This window comes from Giraffa tippelskirchi, chromosome 2 (assembly GCF_054371585.1).
Source record: "Giraffa tippelskirchi isolate mGirTip1 chromosome 2, T2T-mGirTip1v1.2.pri, whole genome shotgun sequence".
NCBI lineage: Eukaryota > Metazoa > Chordata > Mammalia > Artiodactyla > Giraffidae > Giraffa > Giraffa tippelskirchi.
In genome coordinates this window covers 234,142,512-234,162,882 of record NC_137276.1, presented here as the reverse complement: position 1 = coordinate 234,162,882, position 20,371 = coordinate 234,142,512, and the positions used below count along the sequence as shown (strand labels likewise).

Genomic DNA, 20,371 nt, shown 5'->3' with positions numbered 1-20,371 from the left:
GCTTTCTCAGGATTTGGTTTCCGATCGTAGAATCTCACGGTTGGCTGTTAGTTATGGCTATTTTCCAAGGTCGTGGATCATCTCCAGAAGACTCCTATGGCTCAGCAGTAAAGAATCCGCCTGCCAATGCAGGAGACACAGGAGACTCAAGTTCGATCCCTGGGTTGGGAAGATCCCCTGGAGGAGGGCATGGCAACCCACTCCAGTATTCTTGCCTGGAGAATCCCATGGACAGAGGAGCCTGGCGGGCTACGGTCCAGGGGGCCGCAGAGAGTTGGACACGAATGAGCCTGTATGCACACATAGAGGCTCACCATGGATCCTCTCCGTGGGGCTACCTGCCTGCCAGGCCCCAGGTGCTCCCTGAAGACCAGGGCCATCCCCCCAGCACTTCCGGCAGCAGCTCTAGCAGCTTGTCATCCTCTGTCCATAGTCGATGGTATTTCCATGCCTTCATACTGTGGGTTCTTCCAGGAGAAGAGAGGAGGCTGAGAACAGCTGAAAATCTGAGCAATGAACTGATTTGCCCAGTGCTCATAGATGCTTACCTTGTCTCTTATGTCTCTTCTAGAGAGACTAATTTCTTAGTCTCAGTAGAAAATTATTGGTGAGTGTGCTGATTGACCCAATTAGGTGAAGTGTCCTCCTGCAACTAATCAGGGGTTGGAGTCCTGGAGAGGCAGCAGGTGGCTCCTAGTGTAGCCACGTGGCTAGAGTTGGGGAATTGCGTGGGTTGGGCAATCCAATAGTTGCCCACCTCCCCCATAACAGATACTTCTCCACCCTCGGAACAGGGTCATTGGTGCATCTGTACTAGTCATGACTTGAAAAACAGCTTTTCAGGCTCTTCTGGGCCTTAAGTGAAGCATTAAGCATTGCTACCCTTGGCCAGTTCCTAAAGGAGAAGGGTCAACAGTGCCATCAAGAAGGTTGCCCAAGCTCCGGGAGATAGTGGAGGACAGAGGGGCCTGGTGTGCTGCAGTCCATGGGGTCGCAAGAGCTGGACACGATTTAGCAACTGAACAACAACAACAACAATTTTCATACATGACGCTGATCTGTTTGGGCTGAGCCTGTAAACTATCACTGGGAGTGAAGTAACCAAGCTGACTCTGTTCTTAACCCAAGAAGAGTCAGGTGATCTGCTTTGATGTCATGAGAGCATAGCATATTGGTATAATGTAGAGACTTTGGTGATGAGAGAGTATCAACATCCCAGACCTGTGCAAAGAACTGCTGCTGCTAAGTCGCTTCAGTCGTGTCCGACTCTGTGCGACCCCATAGACGGCAGCCCACCAGGCTCCGCCATCCCTGGGATTCTCCGGGCAAGAATACTGGACTGGGTTGCCATTTCCTTCTCCAGTGCATGAAAGGGAAAAGTGAAAGTGAAGTCGCTCAGTCGTGTCCAACTCTCAGCGACCCCATGGACTGTAGCCTACCAGGCTCCTCCGTCCATGGGATTTTCCAGGCAAGAGCACTGGAGTGGGGTGCCATTGCCTTCTCCAGTGCAAAGAACTACCGCTTCAGCAAAGATCCTCATATTAAAGCCATGCTAAGGACACACTTCCCTGTTTAAAGAGCACGTTTCACAGAAGAGGAGGTTCAAACTGCAGAAACTTTGAAGTACAGTAAAGTGAAGTCAGTCTGTTGTGTCCAACTCTTTGCAACCCTATGGACTGCAGCCCTCCAGGCTCCTCCATCCATAGGATTTTCCAGGCAAGAGTACTGAAGTGGGTTGCCATTTCCTTCTCCAGGGGATCTTCCCGACCCAGGGATCAAACCCGGGTCTTCTACGTTGCAAGCAGATGCTTTACCATCTGAGCCACCAGGAGACTGCAGAAACATTGAAGATTGGAATATAATTAACACAAAAATAGCAGAGAATTATAGAATCCTGGAAATGTCACCTCCTTGGTTATTGTGCTCAACATAATTATGCCCAAATCAAAGTGTTTGAAGAATCAGGGCAGGACTTGTAGGTGCTTTGGGCTTTGGCCAAACAAGCTGCGTTTCTAACAGAACCTTTACAGAATAAGCATAAACAGCATCCACAATATGTAGAGCTTTGCCCATCGAGCAGCCCACGGCAGTGTCCAGATTTAGTGGCTGGTCACAGGTCGTTTGGTGTCCAACTGGCTTTCTCATGGCCTCTCAGAGCAAAGCAGAAGGCTCCCCTTGAGGTGGGCAGGGTAGCATGACCTCCAATGATGTCAAATTCTGGCACAGTGGCTGACACACCATCAGCTTGGGCCCGGGGGACTTTTTGATGCTCGTGGGAGTTGAGATTCTAAGTTGGCCAGTGGGATTAACGCATTGAGAGCAAGGAGGAAAAAGATCAGGGCCCCTCTAGGGATGACATCTGCTTTCGTTGTGAAATATACGGAGTGTTAGACTCTAACATTGTTGGCTGAAAACTCTCTGTCCCCACAGCAGGACAGCCTCGGGATATTAGGAGAATTTGTGTTGAATATAAAGAAGTCTGAAAGAAGAAGATGGTGGCTGAATCTCTTCTTTCCATGGGATGATGAATCTGTCTAGATCATTACTACTAATGATGGTGAATTCAATCTTAAAATCCCCAAAATAAAGCCTTATAAAATTCAGGTGGACTCAAAGCTTCTGACTGCCAGGTTTCTCTACTTTTAAATTGATCATTGTAGATAAAATCAGAGCTGAGCCCATAGAGGAGAGGATTTGAATACTATTACTCTGTGATGAGGAGAAGGTTGAATTTCTTTGAGAATTACGTGGAGGCATCTGTTTTGTTTAAATTAAGGGTCTTTAAGTACCAGCCAGGGACTGAGTCGACAGCCATTTCTGTAATAAAGTAATAAATCATGGGGATAGTTAAGGAAGCAAGGAACACCACATTCTTGCTTTGTTCAAACAATTAAGCAACAAGCCATCTGAGTCCTTTTGTAAATTACTGTCAAGCACAACTTATACAATTCAATTCAGCCTTTCATTTAATTATATTAATTTATTCCAGCAACTTTAAATACCAAACAATGCCAATACCAACGTTCATTTTTAAAATAGAAGTCTAGTTTAGCTTTTATTTTTTAACCATTAACACCCGTCCCAAGGTTGTCATCTGAGAATTTTTAGCTCTGTCTCAGCCTCAGGATATTAGGAGAATTTGTGTTGAACAAAAACAAGTCTGAAAGAAGAAGATGGTGGCTGAATCTCTTCTTTCAGTGGGATGATGACTCTGTCTAGATCAGCGCTATCCACAGGCCTGTTTTCATGATGGAACGTGCTATTATCTGCTCTCCAACACAGTGGCTCTTGAGCACTTGAAACGTGGCCAGTACTACTAAGGAACTGGGCCTAAACTTTCTTTAATTGTAATGAATTTATGCTTAGATAGCCACATGTGGCCAGTGGCTCTCTGCCCAGGTCTAGAGTGTATTCTGAGGAAGGAAACATACAGCATGCATTAACTCCAACAGGTAGAGCAGAAACGCACAGTCATGACAGAGATTTCCGGAAACCCGCGCTCCCTGCGCAGTGTTCGTTATTTGAAACACACTGTACCCCGAGACAGCCCAGAGGAGGTCAGCATCTTTGGGGGGAGATTTATAAGCTGACCGTGTGAAGAGGGAACTCCATCTGGACGAGAAATGGGCACCACCCCTTCTCAATCGCAGAACCAACCCCACTCAACAACCCTTAAGTCCCATCCAGGTGGGCCAAGTCACAGCAAGAGCGCCATCCAGCTTTCGCCAGCATGGACTCAGCCCTGAGGCAGGCGTGTCCCTCCTGTGGCTGAATGTTCAGACGTGGGCCCCTATGGGGGTCCCAGACACTTCCTGAGGGCTCAGACCCAGCCCTTTCAACCTCACGGACATCAACACCCCACTCTAGTTCCTCTCAAAGGATGCTGGCATTTCCCTCCCAGGGAGATCTGTCTCTTTGCAAAAGTTGCTTGTTCTGACCCAATCAATGCAAACCTGGTAACAGGACATCAGGAGTTTCTCAGCTGTACACACTTCCTTTTAGTGGGCGTGTTCAGTCTCAGCTGACCCAACACCAATGACTATAGAGAAGCATATTGCATGAGAATCTGGTAATAGTTACTCAAGCTAGAGAACAGTGAGGGCAAGGGTGAATGGAGGTAGAAAGTTCTGAGGAAATTCTCATTAACATGAAAACATCTTATTGCAGGTCTGCTGACTCTCTGCAGCTGCTAGGCTGAGCTGAAAATTGGGCAAAAGTCTCCTAATCCTGTTTTCTCTGAGTAGCTTGCTTCCTTCATCTGAGCTATGGTTCAACCAATGAATATGAAATCTGTCTTCATAAGCTTATTCTCAAGTTTTTGGATGTCAGAACTTTGCACCTTCTTCATACTTTAATTTTCATGGTTGTCAACAGACCGTCCAAGGTAAGGCAGTTTAGAATAAGTTGATCAGTAGGAATTGTGTGTCCTGAAGATGTTGCCAGGCCTCTTTCCTTTGTTGTTGGTGTTTAGTCACTCAGTTGTGTCCGACTGTTTATGACCCCATGGACTGCAGCCCGCCAGGCTCCTCTGTCCATGGAATTTTCCAAGCAAGAATACTGGAGTGGGTTGCTATTTCCTTCTCCAGGGGATCTTCCCAACCCAGGGAAAGAACCCACTTCTCCTACATTGGCAGGTGGATCCTTTACTGCTGAGCCACCAGAGAAGCCCCTTCTTTCCTTAGAGATAAAAGGAATTGTATACTGCTCAGTGAGGGGAAAAAAAACAAACTAGAATCTTCTGTAACATGCTGTGATCATCTACCAGTGATGAAGACAATGAGACAATGGGTCCATATTTTTTGTCCAAAACAGACAGTGGCCTGTGAAATAAAGGGCAGGAAGAAAAGACTTTCTGTATTCATTCCTGGAGCTTGCATCTCTGCTTTTGCCACTGCACACACGTAAAGGGCCTGCTTCATGAAAGGCACATGCTGCTTCAGTTCCCTTGGGATGAATTGCGATGGCCACATTTCTGTGTTCCTTCTGAGGGTGGCATTCACCGTTCATCCACGGTGCTGACGTTGTCAAATCGCCACAGCTGACTGGCTTTTCCATCACACTCACGCAAGTACAGATCTTTATTGTTTTCCTGCACCACAGCTTCCATGCATTTCCCAGAGAGAATGTGAACAATCATTCCATTCTGAAAGGAGAGAAGAAAAGGAAAAATAAAGAAAGAAAGAAAACCAGTCGGACCCTCACAATCAGTCATCAGAGAAAGAAATACCTAAAATTTGTGCTAGTCGTTAAGAGAATGATAAAAGTGTTGTCAGCTGGTCTGATAGGGAATTGGAGTATTTTGGTTACTAGGTAATATAATTTATGTGGCCCTGAGTTTCCCAGGTGGCTCAGTGGTAAAGAATCCACCTACCAAGCAGGAGACACAGGTTGAATCCCTGGATCAGGAAGATCCCCTGGAGAAGGACATGGCAACCCAATCCAGTGTTCTTGCCTGGGAAATCCCATGGACAGAGGAGCCTGGTGGGCTATGGTCCATGGGGTTGCAAAAGAGTCAGACACAACTTTGCAACTAAACAACGACAACAATAATATGTAACATGAAACTTCCCACCTTAACCATTTCTAAGTGTAAAATGTCTTCCTGTTAAGTATATGCACATTGTTATGAAACAGATCTCCAGAACTTTTTCTTCTTTCAAAACGGAAGCTCAATACCCATTAAATGACAGCTTCCCTTTCCCTGCTTCGTCTCGCGCCAAGTAACCACTGTTCTAGTTCCTGTTTGTATGAACCTGACCTCTCTACACACCTCACATTAAGTGTAATCATACAGTATTTGCCTCTTTGTGACTGGCTTATTTCACTTAGAATAACGTCTTCAAGTTTCACCCATGTTGAAGCAAATGACAGGATTTCCTTCTCCTTAAGATGGAATAATATCCCATTGTATGTACATGGCGTGTTTTGTTTATTCATTCATCAGTCATTGGATTCTTGGGTGGCTTCCGCCCCTTGACTATTGTGAATAGTGCTGCTATCAACAGTACCTCATTTCTTTTTATGGCTGAATGAGAATACTTTTTTAAAGTCTTACTTTTCAATGCTTGAAAGATGCTGGGTATATCTTAGTCACTAATCTTTTACACATTATGTTTAAATGCTATTTCTAAATCTATCTTATCCAGAGGGCTTGCTTACAATGATCCTTTATGATCATTCATAAAGGACCTTAACTCGGTTTCTGAGAATTCTTTGAGCATGTGTGGGCCCCCTGAGCCCTGGGTTCACTTGTGGCCAAAGCCCCAAGAGCTTTGTTCTCAACATTTATTGTGAGTTCAGCTTAAATCTTACACTATATGATTTTTCTCTTTCACAGCCTGCTTTAAGAGTGCTGATGCATAGAGTTCTGATTAGTTATTTAACCTCCCTTATTTCCAAGCAAAAGGTGAAGATAAGACATTTTTTAAAGATGTGTGTATTTGTTTTTTCAGGTACTTATACCCTAGCTCATATCAGAAGGGATTTGAGGTGAAGGAAAAACAATGTACAGACAGTTGTAATACTGTGTCCTTCCAATCCTTACACTGCCCACTCTGCCTAAATACTTATAGTCCTCCTATATCCTCTTTATGGATGCTCACCTCTGGAAAGGAACCAGAGCCTCTCTCTGGGGTAATGGGAATTAAAGTCTTACGAAAATGATGAAATGCTCAGCACGAAATTACCAAAGGAAGTACGACCTACACCATCATCTATAAGATTGTGGAACAGGAGGTGGGCCTTTCCTCTGCTCCTAAAAGCACACCACCAGCGGGGTTTGACAGCCTCTGTAACACGCCCCACAGTCCTACTCGAGGCCTAAAGCTGACAAATTTTAAAGATAGGCGGTCTCCTCTTTCTACCTCATGAAGACCAGAGCGACACAGAGCCCTGGTAAATCAGTACCTTTCCAGATGCTAGCGGATAACTTGGCTGCAAGGTTGGCTTCACCGCCCCCTGAGGCCTTAGTGCCAGGTCTGGAAGCTCAGCCACAGGGACACAGGCTTGTGCGGTAAGACTTGACCTCTCGGAAGAGCCAGAGCCAGATGCCCGCCAGCGGCACCACGGAGCAGGCTCCTCCTGGGTGGGTCACTCACCTCCTGGTGGTCCCAGTGCTGCTGCTGGACGGCAGGGCCCCCCTCGGTGCAGTTCTGGAGAGTCACCTGCTCTCCCCTGACGTCAAAGCACAGGTGCTGTGGGCCGCCGTAGCGGATGGCGCTCCTGCCCGTGTGCTCCAGGCGCTGGGACAGGGGAACGGCTGTTAGCTCAGCTAGAAGGGGACCCTGCCCAAAGCTGGATGAGGGGAGGAGAGCTCACCGCAACAGGGCCGGGGTCTGGGGGCAAGCTTCAGATTCCGCTGGCGTCAGCAAGGCCCCGTCTCATAGTCAGGTCCACAGAGAGCTTGCTGGCCTAGCCCCGACCTCTGACACCGCCTCAGTCCGGTTACCGTTACACTCACATTTATGCATTCTGACAGTTTCCTCCCTTATTCTATTTACTGCAACACAGGCAAAGCCATCGGTCTTCCCTCAAAGCTCAGTTGGTAAAGAGTCTGCCTGCAATGTCGGAGACCCCGATTCAATTCCCAGGTTGGGAAGATCCCCTGGAGAAAGGATAGGCTACCCACTCCAGTATTCTTGGGCTTCCCTGGTGGCTCAGCTGGTAAAGAATCCGCCTGCAATGCGGGAGACCTGGGTTCCATCCCAAGGTTGGGAAGATCCCCTGGAGAAGGGAAAGGCTACCCACTCTAGTCTTCTGGCCTGGAGAATCCCATGGAATGTCTAGTCCACGGGGTCGCAAAGAGTCGGACTCGACTGAGTGACTTTCACTTTCCTTTCACTTTCAGGAGAAGCTATAAAGGATGCCCTGTGTTTTGTGAGGGTCCCTGGAGATTTCTCTTTGCTATAAACTTAGTTCCTTATACATAAAAGAGTATGTTTCTTCTTATTCTTAATACAGCATATGGTGGTTTCAGCTTAGCTAGTTCACAATTTTTCTGGATACAGAAGCTGTTGCTAATCCCCACCTCCCCACCAAGAACCTTGGTGGTGGTTTAGTCACTAAATTGTGTCCGATTCTTGCGACCCCAGGGACTGGGAACCTACCAGGCTCCTCTGTCCATGGGATTCTCCAGCCAAGAATATTGCAGTGGGTTGCCATTTCCTTCTCCAGAGGAATCTTCCCGACCCAGGAATCGAACCCAGGCCTCCTGCATTGCAGGAAGATTCTTTACCGACTGAGCTACAAGGGAAGCCCAAGAATCTTAACTAACTCCAAAACCTAACATTCCTCTTGCATGAGGTAGACCATTATCCCTACTTGCAGATGAGGAAACCAAGACTCAGAGAGGTTAAGAAGCCTGCCTGATGTCACACAGCCAGAAGGTGAGGTGCTTCCACCGTCATGAGACCTCCTCACCGACCGCTTTCTCTCTGTCCTCTGGGCCAGGTGTGAGTGCCCATCGGAGTGTTCTAGAACACTGGCAGACAGTAAAACCGAAAGGGGACAAAGGGATCCTGATCACCTGCTTCCCGACAAGTCCTCCAAGCCCAGGGCCTTCGCCTGGGGTCCCAGAGCCTCACCGGTCCTGCCTGCAGGGCTGGACCCTCCAAAGCATTTTCTCACTTTGGCCCCAGGCTCTCAGGGGCTTATCTGACTCGTTCCATCAGTATCTCCAGGAACGCACACTTTGTCGTTGGTTTTTAATAGAGGCCTTTGGGGTAGTACAGCTTATTGCAACGGCCCCATCACAGGCTGAAAGCAGAGAGGTTTGGGGGCGGGCTAGACCTTCTAGGTTATCATCCAAGTTGTGAAAAGAAGTGAACCCCCCAACCCTCTGCCAAAGTCACAGGGGCGTCCCATTGGCGGGGCAGGTATTTGTGTGATGGGAATTTGAAGAGAAGAAACGCCCTCACACAGAAGGAACCCTTCCTGATAAGCCAGGAGCCCACACGATGCTGGAAGCACCCTCTGCCTCTCGGTCCTCCCCCTTACTCAGCGTGGATCTCCTAGTCCGTCCTGCTGGCCGCGTGCGCCCCCGAGCAGGACCTCAGGGTCAAGGAGACCCTCCCCCTGTGGGAGAGCGTCTGCCGGTCGTGTTCATCGTCTCCCTTTGCTGCCCCTCGGGTCATAAGCTGGAGAAGGACATGGCAGCCCACTGCAGTATTCTTGCCTAGAGAATCCCGTGGACAGAGGAGCCTGGTGGGCTGCTGTCCGTGGGGTCGCAGAGTCGGACACGACTCAGTGACTTAGCAGCAGCAGCTGCAGCAGTGGGTCATACGCTTCTGTTGTCACAGAGTGGCCGGCCCTTCCGGCTACCCCGGGGTCCAGCCTCGCTGCTGAGGGAGCCCCCGGAAATCTGCGGATGATCTCCAGTGTGTCCAGCCCAGGAGAGCTGTTCGCCTCCCTGCCCCAGGGCCGTTTCCACCCTCTGCCTCCCTTCTGACTGTGAACTGGAAGCCGTTCTCCCGAGGAAGGAGTTTCACAGACCACATCTCTGTGCGTGGGGAGTGCTGAATGAAGCCACCGCTCTGAGACCGCCACCCGGTGATCCAGCTGGGTGACCCCTCCTCTGGTAAGTGAGGCGGGGGCCGCTGAGGCCACGAGGCTATCTGCCAAACCCAGCCCTCTCTCCCCACCACCCACTGCCCCCCACACACACCCCCACACCCCCACACACACACACACAGCTCTTGTGTTGCCCTAAGAGCCCCCTCTGGCCTGGGAGTCTTGGACCCCAGATGTCCGCATTAAATGCCTGAAGAGGCAGCAGGACTCGCAGGACTCAGCGCCAGCAGCCTGGAGTCTCAGGAACACAGTCACGAGTCACAGGTTTGAGGCGCCGCTGTAAATGGGGGACATTTTCTGGGGTCTCTTCGCTTCCTCGGGGCTTCTGTGCCTATAGACCCTGCTTGGTGACCCACTGCGTCCATCTCTGGTTCTAGCTGGCTAATGGTCTTGAACTGCTCTTGAACTGGTTTCAAAAAGGTGCCCTGGTGGGAATTTGCCTGCACATAAGTTTTCTTTGATCTCTGATTATGAATTTTTAATTTAAATGATGAACGTCTCCATTTTGTAAATAAGTTCACTTGCATCATCTTTTAGATTCCACACATAAGAGATTTCTTATGATATTTGTCTTTCTCTGTGTGACTTACTTCCCTTAGTATATTTACAAAACAGGAACAGACCACATACAGAGAAGACAAACTTATGGTTACCAAAGGGAAAAGGGTGGGGGGTCAGATAAATTAGGAGTTTGGGATTAGCAGATACAAACTACTATATACAAAATAGATAAACAGCAAGATCCTACTGTATAGCACAGGGAACTACATTCAATATCCTGTAATAAGCTATAACAGGAAAGGATCCGAAAAAGAATACAAATGTGTATATATGTAGAACTGAATCACTTTGCTATACACCAGAAGCTAACACAACATTGTAGATCAACTACACTAAAACATAAAGAAAAAGGAAATTCCCTAGCCGGGCAGAGGTGGGAATTCCACCCTTGCCCTGTAGAGGGCATGGGTTTGATCCCTAGTTGGGGAAGTAAGATCCTGCATACTGTGAGGCTTGGCCAGTAAATAAATTTTTTTTTTTTTTAATGGGAGTCTTTTCCACAAATTCTGGATTTCCAGTGTCTTTTATGTTTTTGGATGATCTTGTAATACTAGATCCGCTTTCACACAAGAGACATGCATGTGGCCCGGGCAGGCGCTCCTCAGTGAGAACAGCCTCTGCCCACCTCCCTGTGCCCACTGGCCCTTACCCACCCGGATCCTGGAGACACCTGCCTTGGTCGCCCCTGGACTAAGCACCCTCCAAGTCTCCGTTTCCTTGTCTGTCAGCCGAACGCACTGGCTACACAGCCTGGCCCTTTCCCTTGAGCTCAGAGGCTCGCGTTCTCTGACGGCTCCACATCTGGGCTAGCGGCTGGGGACAGGTTAGGGGGGGACGGGTCACAAGAGAGGGGGACCAGGCACAGTCAAGGACGCGGGACCCGGGAAAGGAGAGGCCCCCAGAGGAAGAGAGGGGCATCCCGGCAAAGACCCCCCGGGGGTCTGGGCGCGCTGGCCACCCACCTGCTGCTGCTGGCCGTCCCTGCAAGGGGCCAGCACCACGGCGCAGCCCGGGGCGGCGCCTTCCGCCGCGCAGTCCGCGCAGAAGCCCAGTCCGGTGTTGTGGAGCTGTAAGCAGACGCGCGGGGGTGAATCGCGCCCTCCGCGCAGAGAGGCCCTCTCTCTCGGCCGCGTCCCTCTCCTTCACTCCCTACGGCGGCGCTCAAGGCCCACGTGCGGGCCACAGACGCCAGGGAGGTCAGGCCCGAGCCCGCGATCCTAGAGGCCGGGCCTCCTGAAGGAGGTGGAAGCACCCCAGGGTGAGGGGCCCTGCGGTGGGTTACGGCCCAGCCCGGCCATCCCCCCCGGGGAGGCCCCGCTGGGCTGGGCCTGGGTGCCCGGGTGGCGGGAGAGCCTCTGAACCCAGCCCCTGGCTGCGGAAGCCGCTCAGCCCCTTTTCCTCCTCCTCTGCCCTTTGTCTTGATCATGCCTTGCCTTTCCGGAGAACCTGGGCCTGCGTTCCAGTGGGTACAGCTCGGGGTAGACGTTGGCCAGAAACCAGTGGAAGGTCCGGCAGCCCAGCCTCCTCTGCAGCTGCTGGCGCTCCGTGCAGTCGGGCTTCCCAGCCTGGGGAGGGGGAGACACAGGCGGCAGGATACAGAAAGCGGCTTTACATCACGGCCCACGCCGGGGAGGGACGGGGTGTCTGGGCGGAAGCCGAGGGATGAGGACAGCATGCGTCACTGTGAGCCGAGTCCTGAGCCAAACAGGGTTTACGTGTCCTGCCATCAGAACTGTGCTGAGTGGCCGTGGACCAGTTGAAAATGCCCTGTTTGTGGACATTTAATAAAATGTTTGAAAGGTTTATTTTTCTGGGCCTTTGGGGGGAGGTCCTTTATGTTTATTTTTATGCTTCTATTTGTTTCATGTCTTGCGGGTAATTGCGTAGCCTTGAGCACTTTCCCTGGGATGAAAGGGCCCTCAGAGACCCATCTCAGCAATTACTGCCCACCCAGTCTCTCCTCTGGGCCCAGGAGGAATGGTCACAGCCTTAGATTGATGACAGACTGTCACGTGATGACAGACCCCGCCCCACAGACATCCAGGGATTGAGGCCAGGATCAGCTGTGACCGCCTCCCCCTCCCACGCCCCTGGAGACGCTGGGAGAGACAGAGGACAACCCCACCAGGAGGGGAGCCCCTTGAAAGGGCCCCCCTGGAAGTACTAGCTGGAAGCTTCTATTTGCCCTTGGAGGTGGAGGGGAGGTACTCCTGGCCCAGCCTCCAGCTGGGGGATCCCTGGGTGGGCACAGAAGCCTCTGCTGGTCTCCCCTCTTACCTTGCTCAGGGACAGGGCTTCTGGACTGTGCCTGTAGAAGGTTTCTTTGAAGGAGCCCAGCCAGGTCTCAGCGATGCGGACCTTGTTCTGAAGGGTGGCCTCCTGCTCAAGCTGGGAGTGGGCATCTTCATTTCGGTAGAGGTGCCCCACCCGGGAGCAGGGCAGGATTTCAACGGAGCCCCCACAGAGCCAGGTCTGCCAGGAAAGGAGAAAATGCACACCTCTGTGCTCCTCTCCAGGAACGTGGGACGTGAGGGACCCTGTGAGGGGCTGGCAAAAGGCCTGGGACGTCACGAGCGCAGAATGATGCTAGTTCTCAGGATGCAACAGAGTTTCCTGATCTGAGAGTTCTGGGCAGAGGGGTGAGGGACAAGGTGGGGAGAACGAGGGTTGTTGTCTGGGATTGGGACCTGTGGGTTGAGGGGTCACGGCCCTGCAACAATGGGAAACAGTGGAAAGAGTGGCAGACTTTATTTTCTTGGGCTCCAAAATCACTGCAGATGGTGACTGCAGCCATGAAAGTAAAAGATGCTTGCTCCTTGGAAGGAAAGTTATGACCAACCTAGACAGCATATTCAAAAGCAGAGACATTACTTTGCCAACAAAGATCCGTCTAGTCAAGGCTATGGTTTTTCCAGTGGTCATGTATGGAGGTGAGAGTTGGATTATAAAGAAAGCTGAGCACTGAAGAACTGATGCTTTTGAACTGTGGTGTTGGAGAAGACTCTTGAGAGCCCTTTGGACTGCAAGGAGATCCAACCAGTCCATCCTAAAGGAGATCAGTCCTGGGTGTTCATTGGAAGGACTGATGTTGAAGCTGAAACCCCAATACTTTGGCCACCTGATGTGAAGAGCTGACTCATTTGAAAAGATCCTGATGCTGGGAAAGATTGAGGGCGGGAGGAGAAGGGGACGACGGAGGATGAGATGGTTGGATGGCATCACTGACTTGATGCACATGAGTTTGAGTAAACTCCAGGAGTTGGTGATGGACAGGGAGGCCTGGTGTGCTGCAGTCCATGGGGTCACAAAGAGTCGGACACGACTGAGCGACTGAACTGAACCCCTGCAACTGCTTGAATGTCTCTGCCCCCTCCTGAAACACATGCCCAGATTCAGCACTTAGAGGATGCATCCATGCTGTTAACACCTGGACTCTCCCAAGGCTGCTTCTTCAGGGGAAAGGGAACCCCTAGTGGCCAGGGAATCTCTAAAAGCTTGTGAAGTCTCCTGCTGCAAAGTTACCAGAAACCATTCGTGTGGAGATCAAAGCTAGCGTTCCTCAAACAGAGTGTTTCCCGCCTCTCGGAGTTTCTCTGCTCTCCACTCACTCCTACTCCCAAATGCCTGGAGCTCATCTGACAAGAAGTGTCTTATTCCCTACCTGGGAATAAAGAGGAAAGTGAAAACCTGCCCAGGATAGGCAGTACATGAAGCAAAAGACATCAAGAAGGCAAACCGTGGTCTTTCCAAACTGTGTGCCAAGGCACCCCAGGCTGCCAGAGCAGACTCGGATGGCTGAGTGGGCTATTTTCAACATTCAGGAGAGATGTAGTGACACTTTCAGGATGTTCTGCAAACTGGTTTCAACCTCAGATTGCTGTACTTTCAATGCTGTAAGTCTTCACCGGGTTGGGTTTTCAAGGGTTGCTGCGGTGGAAAAGCGGGCTAAAAATCAATGAGGAACAGGAAATGCGGGTGGAGGATCCAATCTGATCCAAGTCTTGAGAAATTGTGTGGTGTGCAGTGGGCCTACTCTGTTTGGACAAATACTTATTAAGTTGTTTGATGGTAGTTTAGTCGCCAAGTCATGTCCGACTCTTGTGACCCCAAGGACAGAGGAGCCTGGCAGGCTATAGCTCATGGGATTCTCCACGCAAGAATACTGGAGTGGGTGGCCATTTCCTTCCCCAGGGAATCTTCCTGCCCCAGGAATCAAACCAAGGTCTCTTGCATTGTAGGCAGATTCTTTACCAACTGAGCTACAAGGGAAGCCCCATTAAGTTGTTCGGATCAAACTAAACACACAGGACTGTGTGGTATTTGCTTCGGCCAGTGGGCGCTGTGAAAACTCTCAAGGTGCTAAGGGTGCTGGCCTTGGAGGACGTCTAGGAAGCTCTATGTCAGTCAGGCGGAGATGACTGAAGACATGCCCTATCCTACGAGCGGGCTTGACAAGTGGGCTCAGGAGGGGGGCTGTGGTGAAGTCAGGAGAGAAGACAGAGGGGGAGAAAGCAGGTGGGACACCCCCCGGGTGATGACTCTGTGTTTGTCTGAAGCAGCATCCTTGACCTCCAAGCTGTGACCCTGCACACGGCTCCAGAGACCCTCCCGGGCCTCCCACGGCCCAAGACGTACCTTGAGAGACAGCTCGAGGTTTTCACCTCCCTGCAGGGACATGAGAGGGTCGTACGCTCCAGTGTTTTGGAAGTAATGTCGGTCCATGGCCACCACCCCGCCAGGCACCACGGGGCTCCTGGAAAGAGAAGGTGGGAACAGACCGCAGTTCAGAACCCGGAGCGCCTGGGGGCAGGGAAGGCAGGTGGGATGCTCCAGGGGCCCAGAGAGTGGACTCGGGGCTCAGTCAGACCTCAAGGCTTTTAATTGCGAGATTGGGAGCCAAGCAAGCATGTCACAAGTCCCGGTGTTTCATGAAAAGAGAGCTCCGGCCGCTTGGACCTTTTATACCCCATTCTTGGACTCTGATCCTTTAGGGAGGGCCCCCTCTCTGGTGAGACCTTTGGGAAGACCTTGGTTAAAGTAAGAAGCCCTGAGGCCAGCAGCACCAGGCCTGGACCAAAGGGACCAGCGGGCCTCTTCCTTCCCTCACTCTTGACCTCATGCTCTTGTCTGCTTCATGACCACTCACCCCTTAAGATGAATGCCACAGGGACTCTGGAATAGATAGGTCCCCAACTGCTCTGGGGGGAATACGCGTGACTTAAAAACACAGAAAGCTGGAATCCCTGAGTGAGGGAACTAAGATGACAGCAGCATCCTTTAGAAGAGTTTAACTGAGGAGGGTAGAGCCAGAGGCTCCGGAACCAGAACCACTTCATTCAAAAGAGTGCACATTTTAATACAGCCAAACTCTGGGTGTGCCTCAGAAGTGAATGACTCAGAGTTCAGATTTTTTTAATTACTAAGACAATAGTTTTACATGAACAAAACTACTGATCTTTGGGCTATTAAAAATACGAAGTTATACCACAATAAAAGCTAGTAGTGTAATTATTTCCAACTTTACCACTTACAATTTGTAAGATCTTGGGTGAGATAGATGACCTCCCTGGGCTCAATTTCATCACCTCTCAGTTCAGTTCAGTTCAGTCGCTCAGTCGTGTCCGGCTCTTTGTGACCCCATGAACTGCAGCACGCCAGGCTTCCCTGTCCATCACCAACTCCCGGAGTTCACCCAAACCCATGTCCATCGAGTCGGTGATGTCATCCAACCATCTCATCCTCTGTCATCCCCTTCTCCTCCTGCCCCCAATCCTTCCTAGCATTAGGGTCTTTTCCATTGAGTCAACTCTTCGCATGAGGTGGCCAAAGTATTGGAGTTTCAGCTTCAACATCAGTCCTTCCAATGAACACGAGGACTGATCTCCTTTAGGATGGACTGGTTGGATCACCTTGCAGTCCAAGGGACTCTCAAGAGTCTTCTCCAACACCACAGTTCAAAAGCATCAATTCTTCGGCGCTCAGCCTTCTTCACCGTCCAACTCTCACATCCATACACGACCACTGGAAAAACCATAGCCTTGACTGGATGGACCTTTGTTGGCAAAGTAATGTCTCTGCTTTTAAATATGCTGTCTAGGTTGGTCATAACCTTCCTTCCAAGGAGTAAGCGTCTTTTAATTTCATGGCTGCAATCACCATCAGCAGTGATTTTGGAGCCCAAAAAAATAAAGTCTGCCACTGTTTCCACTGTTTCTCCATCTATTTCCCATGAAGTGATGGGACCAGATGCCATGATCTTAGTTTTCTGAACATTGAGCTTTAATTGGGGATAATAATGGTGCTTCATAATAGAGTTTTGGGGGGCTAAAAGAAATGTCATGTAAAGTACATCTGCTTGCCAAAACCCAAAGATCTCTGAAAATCAAGTGCTTTTTCATGATGCCTTTAGCACCAAGCCATGACCTGAACTGACATAGGTATCTGTATAGTCTTTATGTACCTGGCAAAGATAGACTGTATTTAAAACTTGTCTCTAAAACATAGCAGAGCCCAGCCATGAAGAGCACTGTGGCAGGAGGCTGGCCTCCAAGTTTAACCTTGGATCTACAGCTTAAAAACTCTATGCAACTGGGCAACCCTTGGAGGGTTCATCTCTAAATTAATCTCTGTGTACCTCCATTTTCACATGTGTAAAATGGGATTAATAATAGTAATTAGTAACAGTAACTGCTTCACAGAATTGTGTGCGTGCTAAGTCACTTCAGTCGTGTTGGACTCTGCGTGACCCTATGGACTGAAGCCCACCAGACTCCTCTGTCCATGGGATTCTCCAGGCAAGAAAATGAGTGGATAGCCATCTCCTCCTCCAGGGGATCTTCATGACCCAGGGATCCAACCTGTGTCTCTTGCGTCTCCTGCATTGGCAGGCAGGTTCTTTACCACTGAGCCACCTGATAGGTATAATGCATTTATAGCATTAACTAAGCACATGTTTATTTTTCTAGACTCCAAAATCACTGCAGGTGGTGACTGCAGCCATGAAATTAAAAGACACTTGCTCCTTTGAAGAAAAGTTATGACCAACCTACACAGCTTTGCCAACAAAGGTCCATCTAGTCAAAGCTTTGGTTTTTCCAGTAGTCATGTACGGATGTGAGAGTTGGAATATAAACAAAGCTGAGCGCTGAAGAATTGATGCTTTTGAACTGTGGTGTTGGAGAAGACTCTTGAGAGTCCCTTGGATTGCAAGGAGATCCAACTAATCCATCTTAAAGGAAATCAGTCTTGAATAGTTATTGGAAGGACTGATGATGAAGCTGAACCTCCAATACTTTGGCCACCTGATGCGAAGAATTGACTCATTGGAAAAGACCTTGATGCTGGGAAAGATTGAAGGTGGGAGGAGAAGGGGACGACAGAGGATGAGATGGTTGGATGGCATCACCGACTCGGTGGACATGAGTTTGAGTAAACTCAGGGAGTTGGTAATGGACAGGGAAGCCTGGGGTGCTGCAGTCCACAGGATCGCAAAGAGTTGGACATGACTGAGCAACTGAACTGTCTGAACTGAAGCATGTGTTAATAAATATCACTTAATAGTATCGTTTGCAAATGTTCAAATGATGATATCCTTTCTGGAATTTTCTTGGCATCTGTGTATAATCTGTACCCAACCTCATCCTAATTCCACTTTCATGCTCTTTCACCAGACTGATGAGAGAGGCCGTGAAGTCAGCGTATCCAGCGTGGGGAAGACACAGTTAGAAGCGTATGAACGTGTGTGAAAAGAGATCTGGGCCATGCACAGGGAGCCTGAGGCCTCCACAGGGGCCGGGTAGCAGCTGGGTCTCAGGGAAGGAGCAGCCGCCCCGGGCAAAGCTGACTGAGCTCTGTCTGGCTGGAACAGGAGAGGCGCTGACTTTGGCCAATGGTAGGTCAAACTGGGTGGGTCAAGGTGACTTTGGGCATCAGAGAGACCCTGAGGCCTAAAAGAAGGTTCCAGAGAGGACTGATGCCTGGAGTCAAGGAGCCTTTGCCTCAGGTTAGGCAAAGCTCATCTGAGAAGTCTGTTCTGTTAAATGGATCCCCTTCGCTTTGGCTGGAGCAGAATAAGTTGCTCCCTGAGGCAGGCCCCTCTCGTAACTCTGTGGGCCCACCTGTCCAGCACACCTCATAATGCTGAGATTTACCGTCCTCCCACACCATAACTCAGAGAGGTCCAGAAACTTCTCTGGCAATTCTTTGTGTTCACAGCCCTCAGTAGAGCATCTGGCATGACACAGGGGCTCAGAAGATGCTGACAGGCCAGTAATGAAGTTAGAGTTAGAATTAGCTCTCTGTGCTTTCAGAATGCACACCTATGACGGAAGGAGGTAAATATATCTGGTTCTGCATCCCACCCCTTATACCTGCATCTTAGTACCATGAGCCTTCCCCACTGTGACTACGAGGCCTGAGGTTGGTATGGGCCTGTTCCAGACTGAATGTCTGTGTCCCTCCAAAATTCACATGTCAAAGCCCTAACCCGCAGTGTATTGTATTTGGAGATGGTGCATCTGAAGAAGTAATTAAGGCTAAAGGAGGTCCAGCAATGTGAGAAAATAAATCTCATGTTGGTTAAGCCGCCCAACCTGTGGTATTCTGTTATGACCGCTGAGCTGACTACAACGTGGCCCCAAAGCCAAGAACAAATACAGCAGATTCTGAGTTTTCAGGTTTAATGGCAAAGCTGAGGTCTAGGCCTAAGGTGAGGGCTCATCCTCACGGAGCCATGATTTTCTATGTCCAAACTAGGTAAGATCCTCCAGCCTGGGGAGAGAAGAGAAAGCCCGTGGGGAGAACGAGACACAGAGATTCAGGTAGATCCCTGAGAAGGACCTCGTATCCACCTTGACACCTTCAGGGCAGTTCCTGAAGGAGGGGGACCCCTAGCTTGTTGTTTGGGGATCAGAGAGCGGCCGGCCCGTGGTCCACCTCCCGGCTGGCTGCCCTGGGGGTTCCCGACACAAAAGGTCACCTACTGTGTGAGCCCCTTGGTATTAAATATCCAGAACTGATAAATCCATAGAGGCAAACAGTAGATTGGGGATTGCTAGCGGCTGGAGAAAGGGGACAGTGGGAAACACTAAGTAAGGGATTTTCCTTTAGAAAAAGGGAAATGTTTTGGAACTATGAAGAGGCAATAGTTGCTTGGTATTGTGAATATACTGAATTGTTCACTTAGAAATGGTTCATTTTACATTATATGAATTTTGCCTCAATACATTATTTCTTTAATTGGGTAGGAGATTAGAGCTTGCTTTGCCTGGCTCTTCTGGGACCTTTGCTGTCTGAACCCAGTGCCAGGGTGTAGGAAGCCCCAGGGAAGCCGCCTGCAGTGATCTCATGGAGAGAACAGGGAAGAAGCTCCCACTGGGTCCCAGAGATGGCCACCATCAGACTCTGGGGAATTCTGCCCCGAGCTGTTGAGGCATTTCCAGCCAGTCTAGTCGAGGCTGGTCCTGCTGAGGCCCCGGACACCACGGAGCAGACAGCCGACACCACTACTCCTTTCAGAATTCAGAACCCAGAGTCCAGGCTCTTAATAAATGCTCTTCCACACCCTAAAGTTTGGAATATTTGTTACACAGCAGAAACTCTCTAGAACATCGACTCAAATAGGGTATTTGTCTAAAAGTCAAACATTTGAGAAGCAAACCACAAAGCTGGACGTATTTTGAGACTTCCGGTGTTTCAGCATTTACCCAGCTGAATTCTTCCCTTTTACCAAGAAAGCATCTGAGGCCTGGGAAACTCCAGAGTTACCTGGTGAGACGGAGCTGGATTGAGACCCCAGATAAGGTGCTTCCGCTTTCTACTTCCAGGGTCTGGAAACTTCGCCGGACTCCCCTCGTAAAACAATGTGAGGATAATAACACCCATCCATGAGTGCCTGACAGTCTCTGGATAATTCTCATATATTAGCTCATTCAAACCTCACAGGCCCCTAGAAGGTAAGTACCATTGTGATCCCCAGTTTATTGATTAGGTAACCTGCTAGGAAGCTCCAATATTGACACTCCAATACTCTGGCCACCTGATGCGAAGAGCTGACTCATTGGAAAAGACCCTGATGCTGGGAAAGATTGAAGGTGGGAGGAGAAGGAGATGACAGAGGATGAGATGGTTGAATGGCATTGCCAACTCAATGGACATGGGTTTGGGTAAACTCTGGGAGCTGGTGATGGACAGGGAGGCCTGGCGTGCTGCAGTCCATGGGATCGCAGCGTGTCGGACACGGCTG

At 49.8% G+C, this 20,371-nt stretch overlaps 1 protein-coding gene across 3 annotated transcripts in view; it reads right to left on the bottom strand.

Moving 5' to 3' along the window:
• Positions 1 to 1,596: 1,596 nt before the first annotated feature.
• GALNT15 (polypeptide N-acetylgalactosaminyltransferase 15) overlaps positions 1,597 to 20,371 on the bottom strand; it is a 44,024-nt gene continuing 25,249 nt past the window's right edge. The window contains exons 5-11 of one of the 3 annotated variants that reach the window (XM_081573279.1): positions 14,764 to 14,881; positions 12,406 to 12,600; positions 11,562 to 11,693; positions 11,091 to 11,195; positions 7,098 to 7,241; positions 5,372 to 5,486; positions 2,966 to 5,143 (exon numbers count right to left, since the gene is read on the bottom strand). In XM_081573279.1, the coding sequence (XP_081429405.1) occupies positions 5,079 to 5,143; positions 5,372 to 5,486; positions 7,098 to 7,241; positions 11,091 to 11,195; positions 11,562 to 11,693; positions 12,406 to 12,600; positions 14,764 to 14,881 (874 nt within the window). In that variant the 3' untranslated portion in view covers positions 2,966 to 5,078. Of the gene's footprint in view, positions 1,834 to 2,965; positions 5,144 to 5,371; positions 5,487 to 7,097; positions 7,242 to 11,090; positions 11,196 to 11,561; positions 11,694 to 12,405; positions 12,601 to 14,763; positions 14,882 to 20,371 lie in introns of those variants that run through there. The other 2 variants (XM_081573278.1, XM_081573280.1) reach the window with 2 other exon arrangements.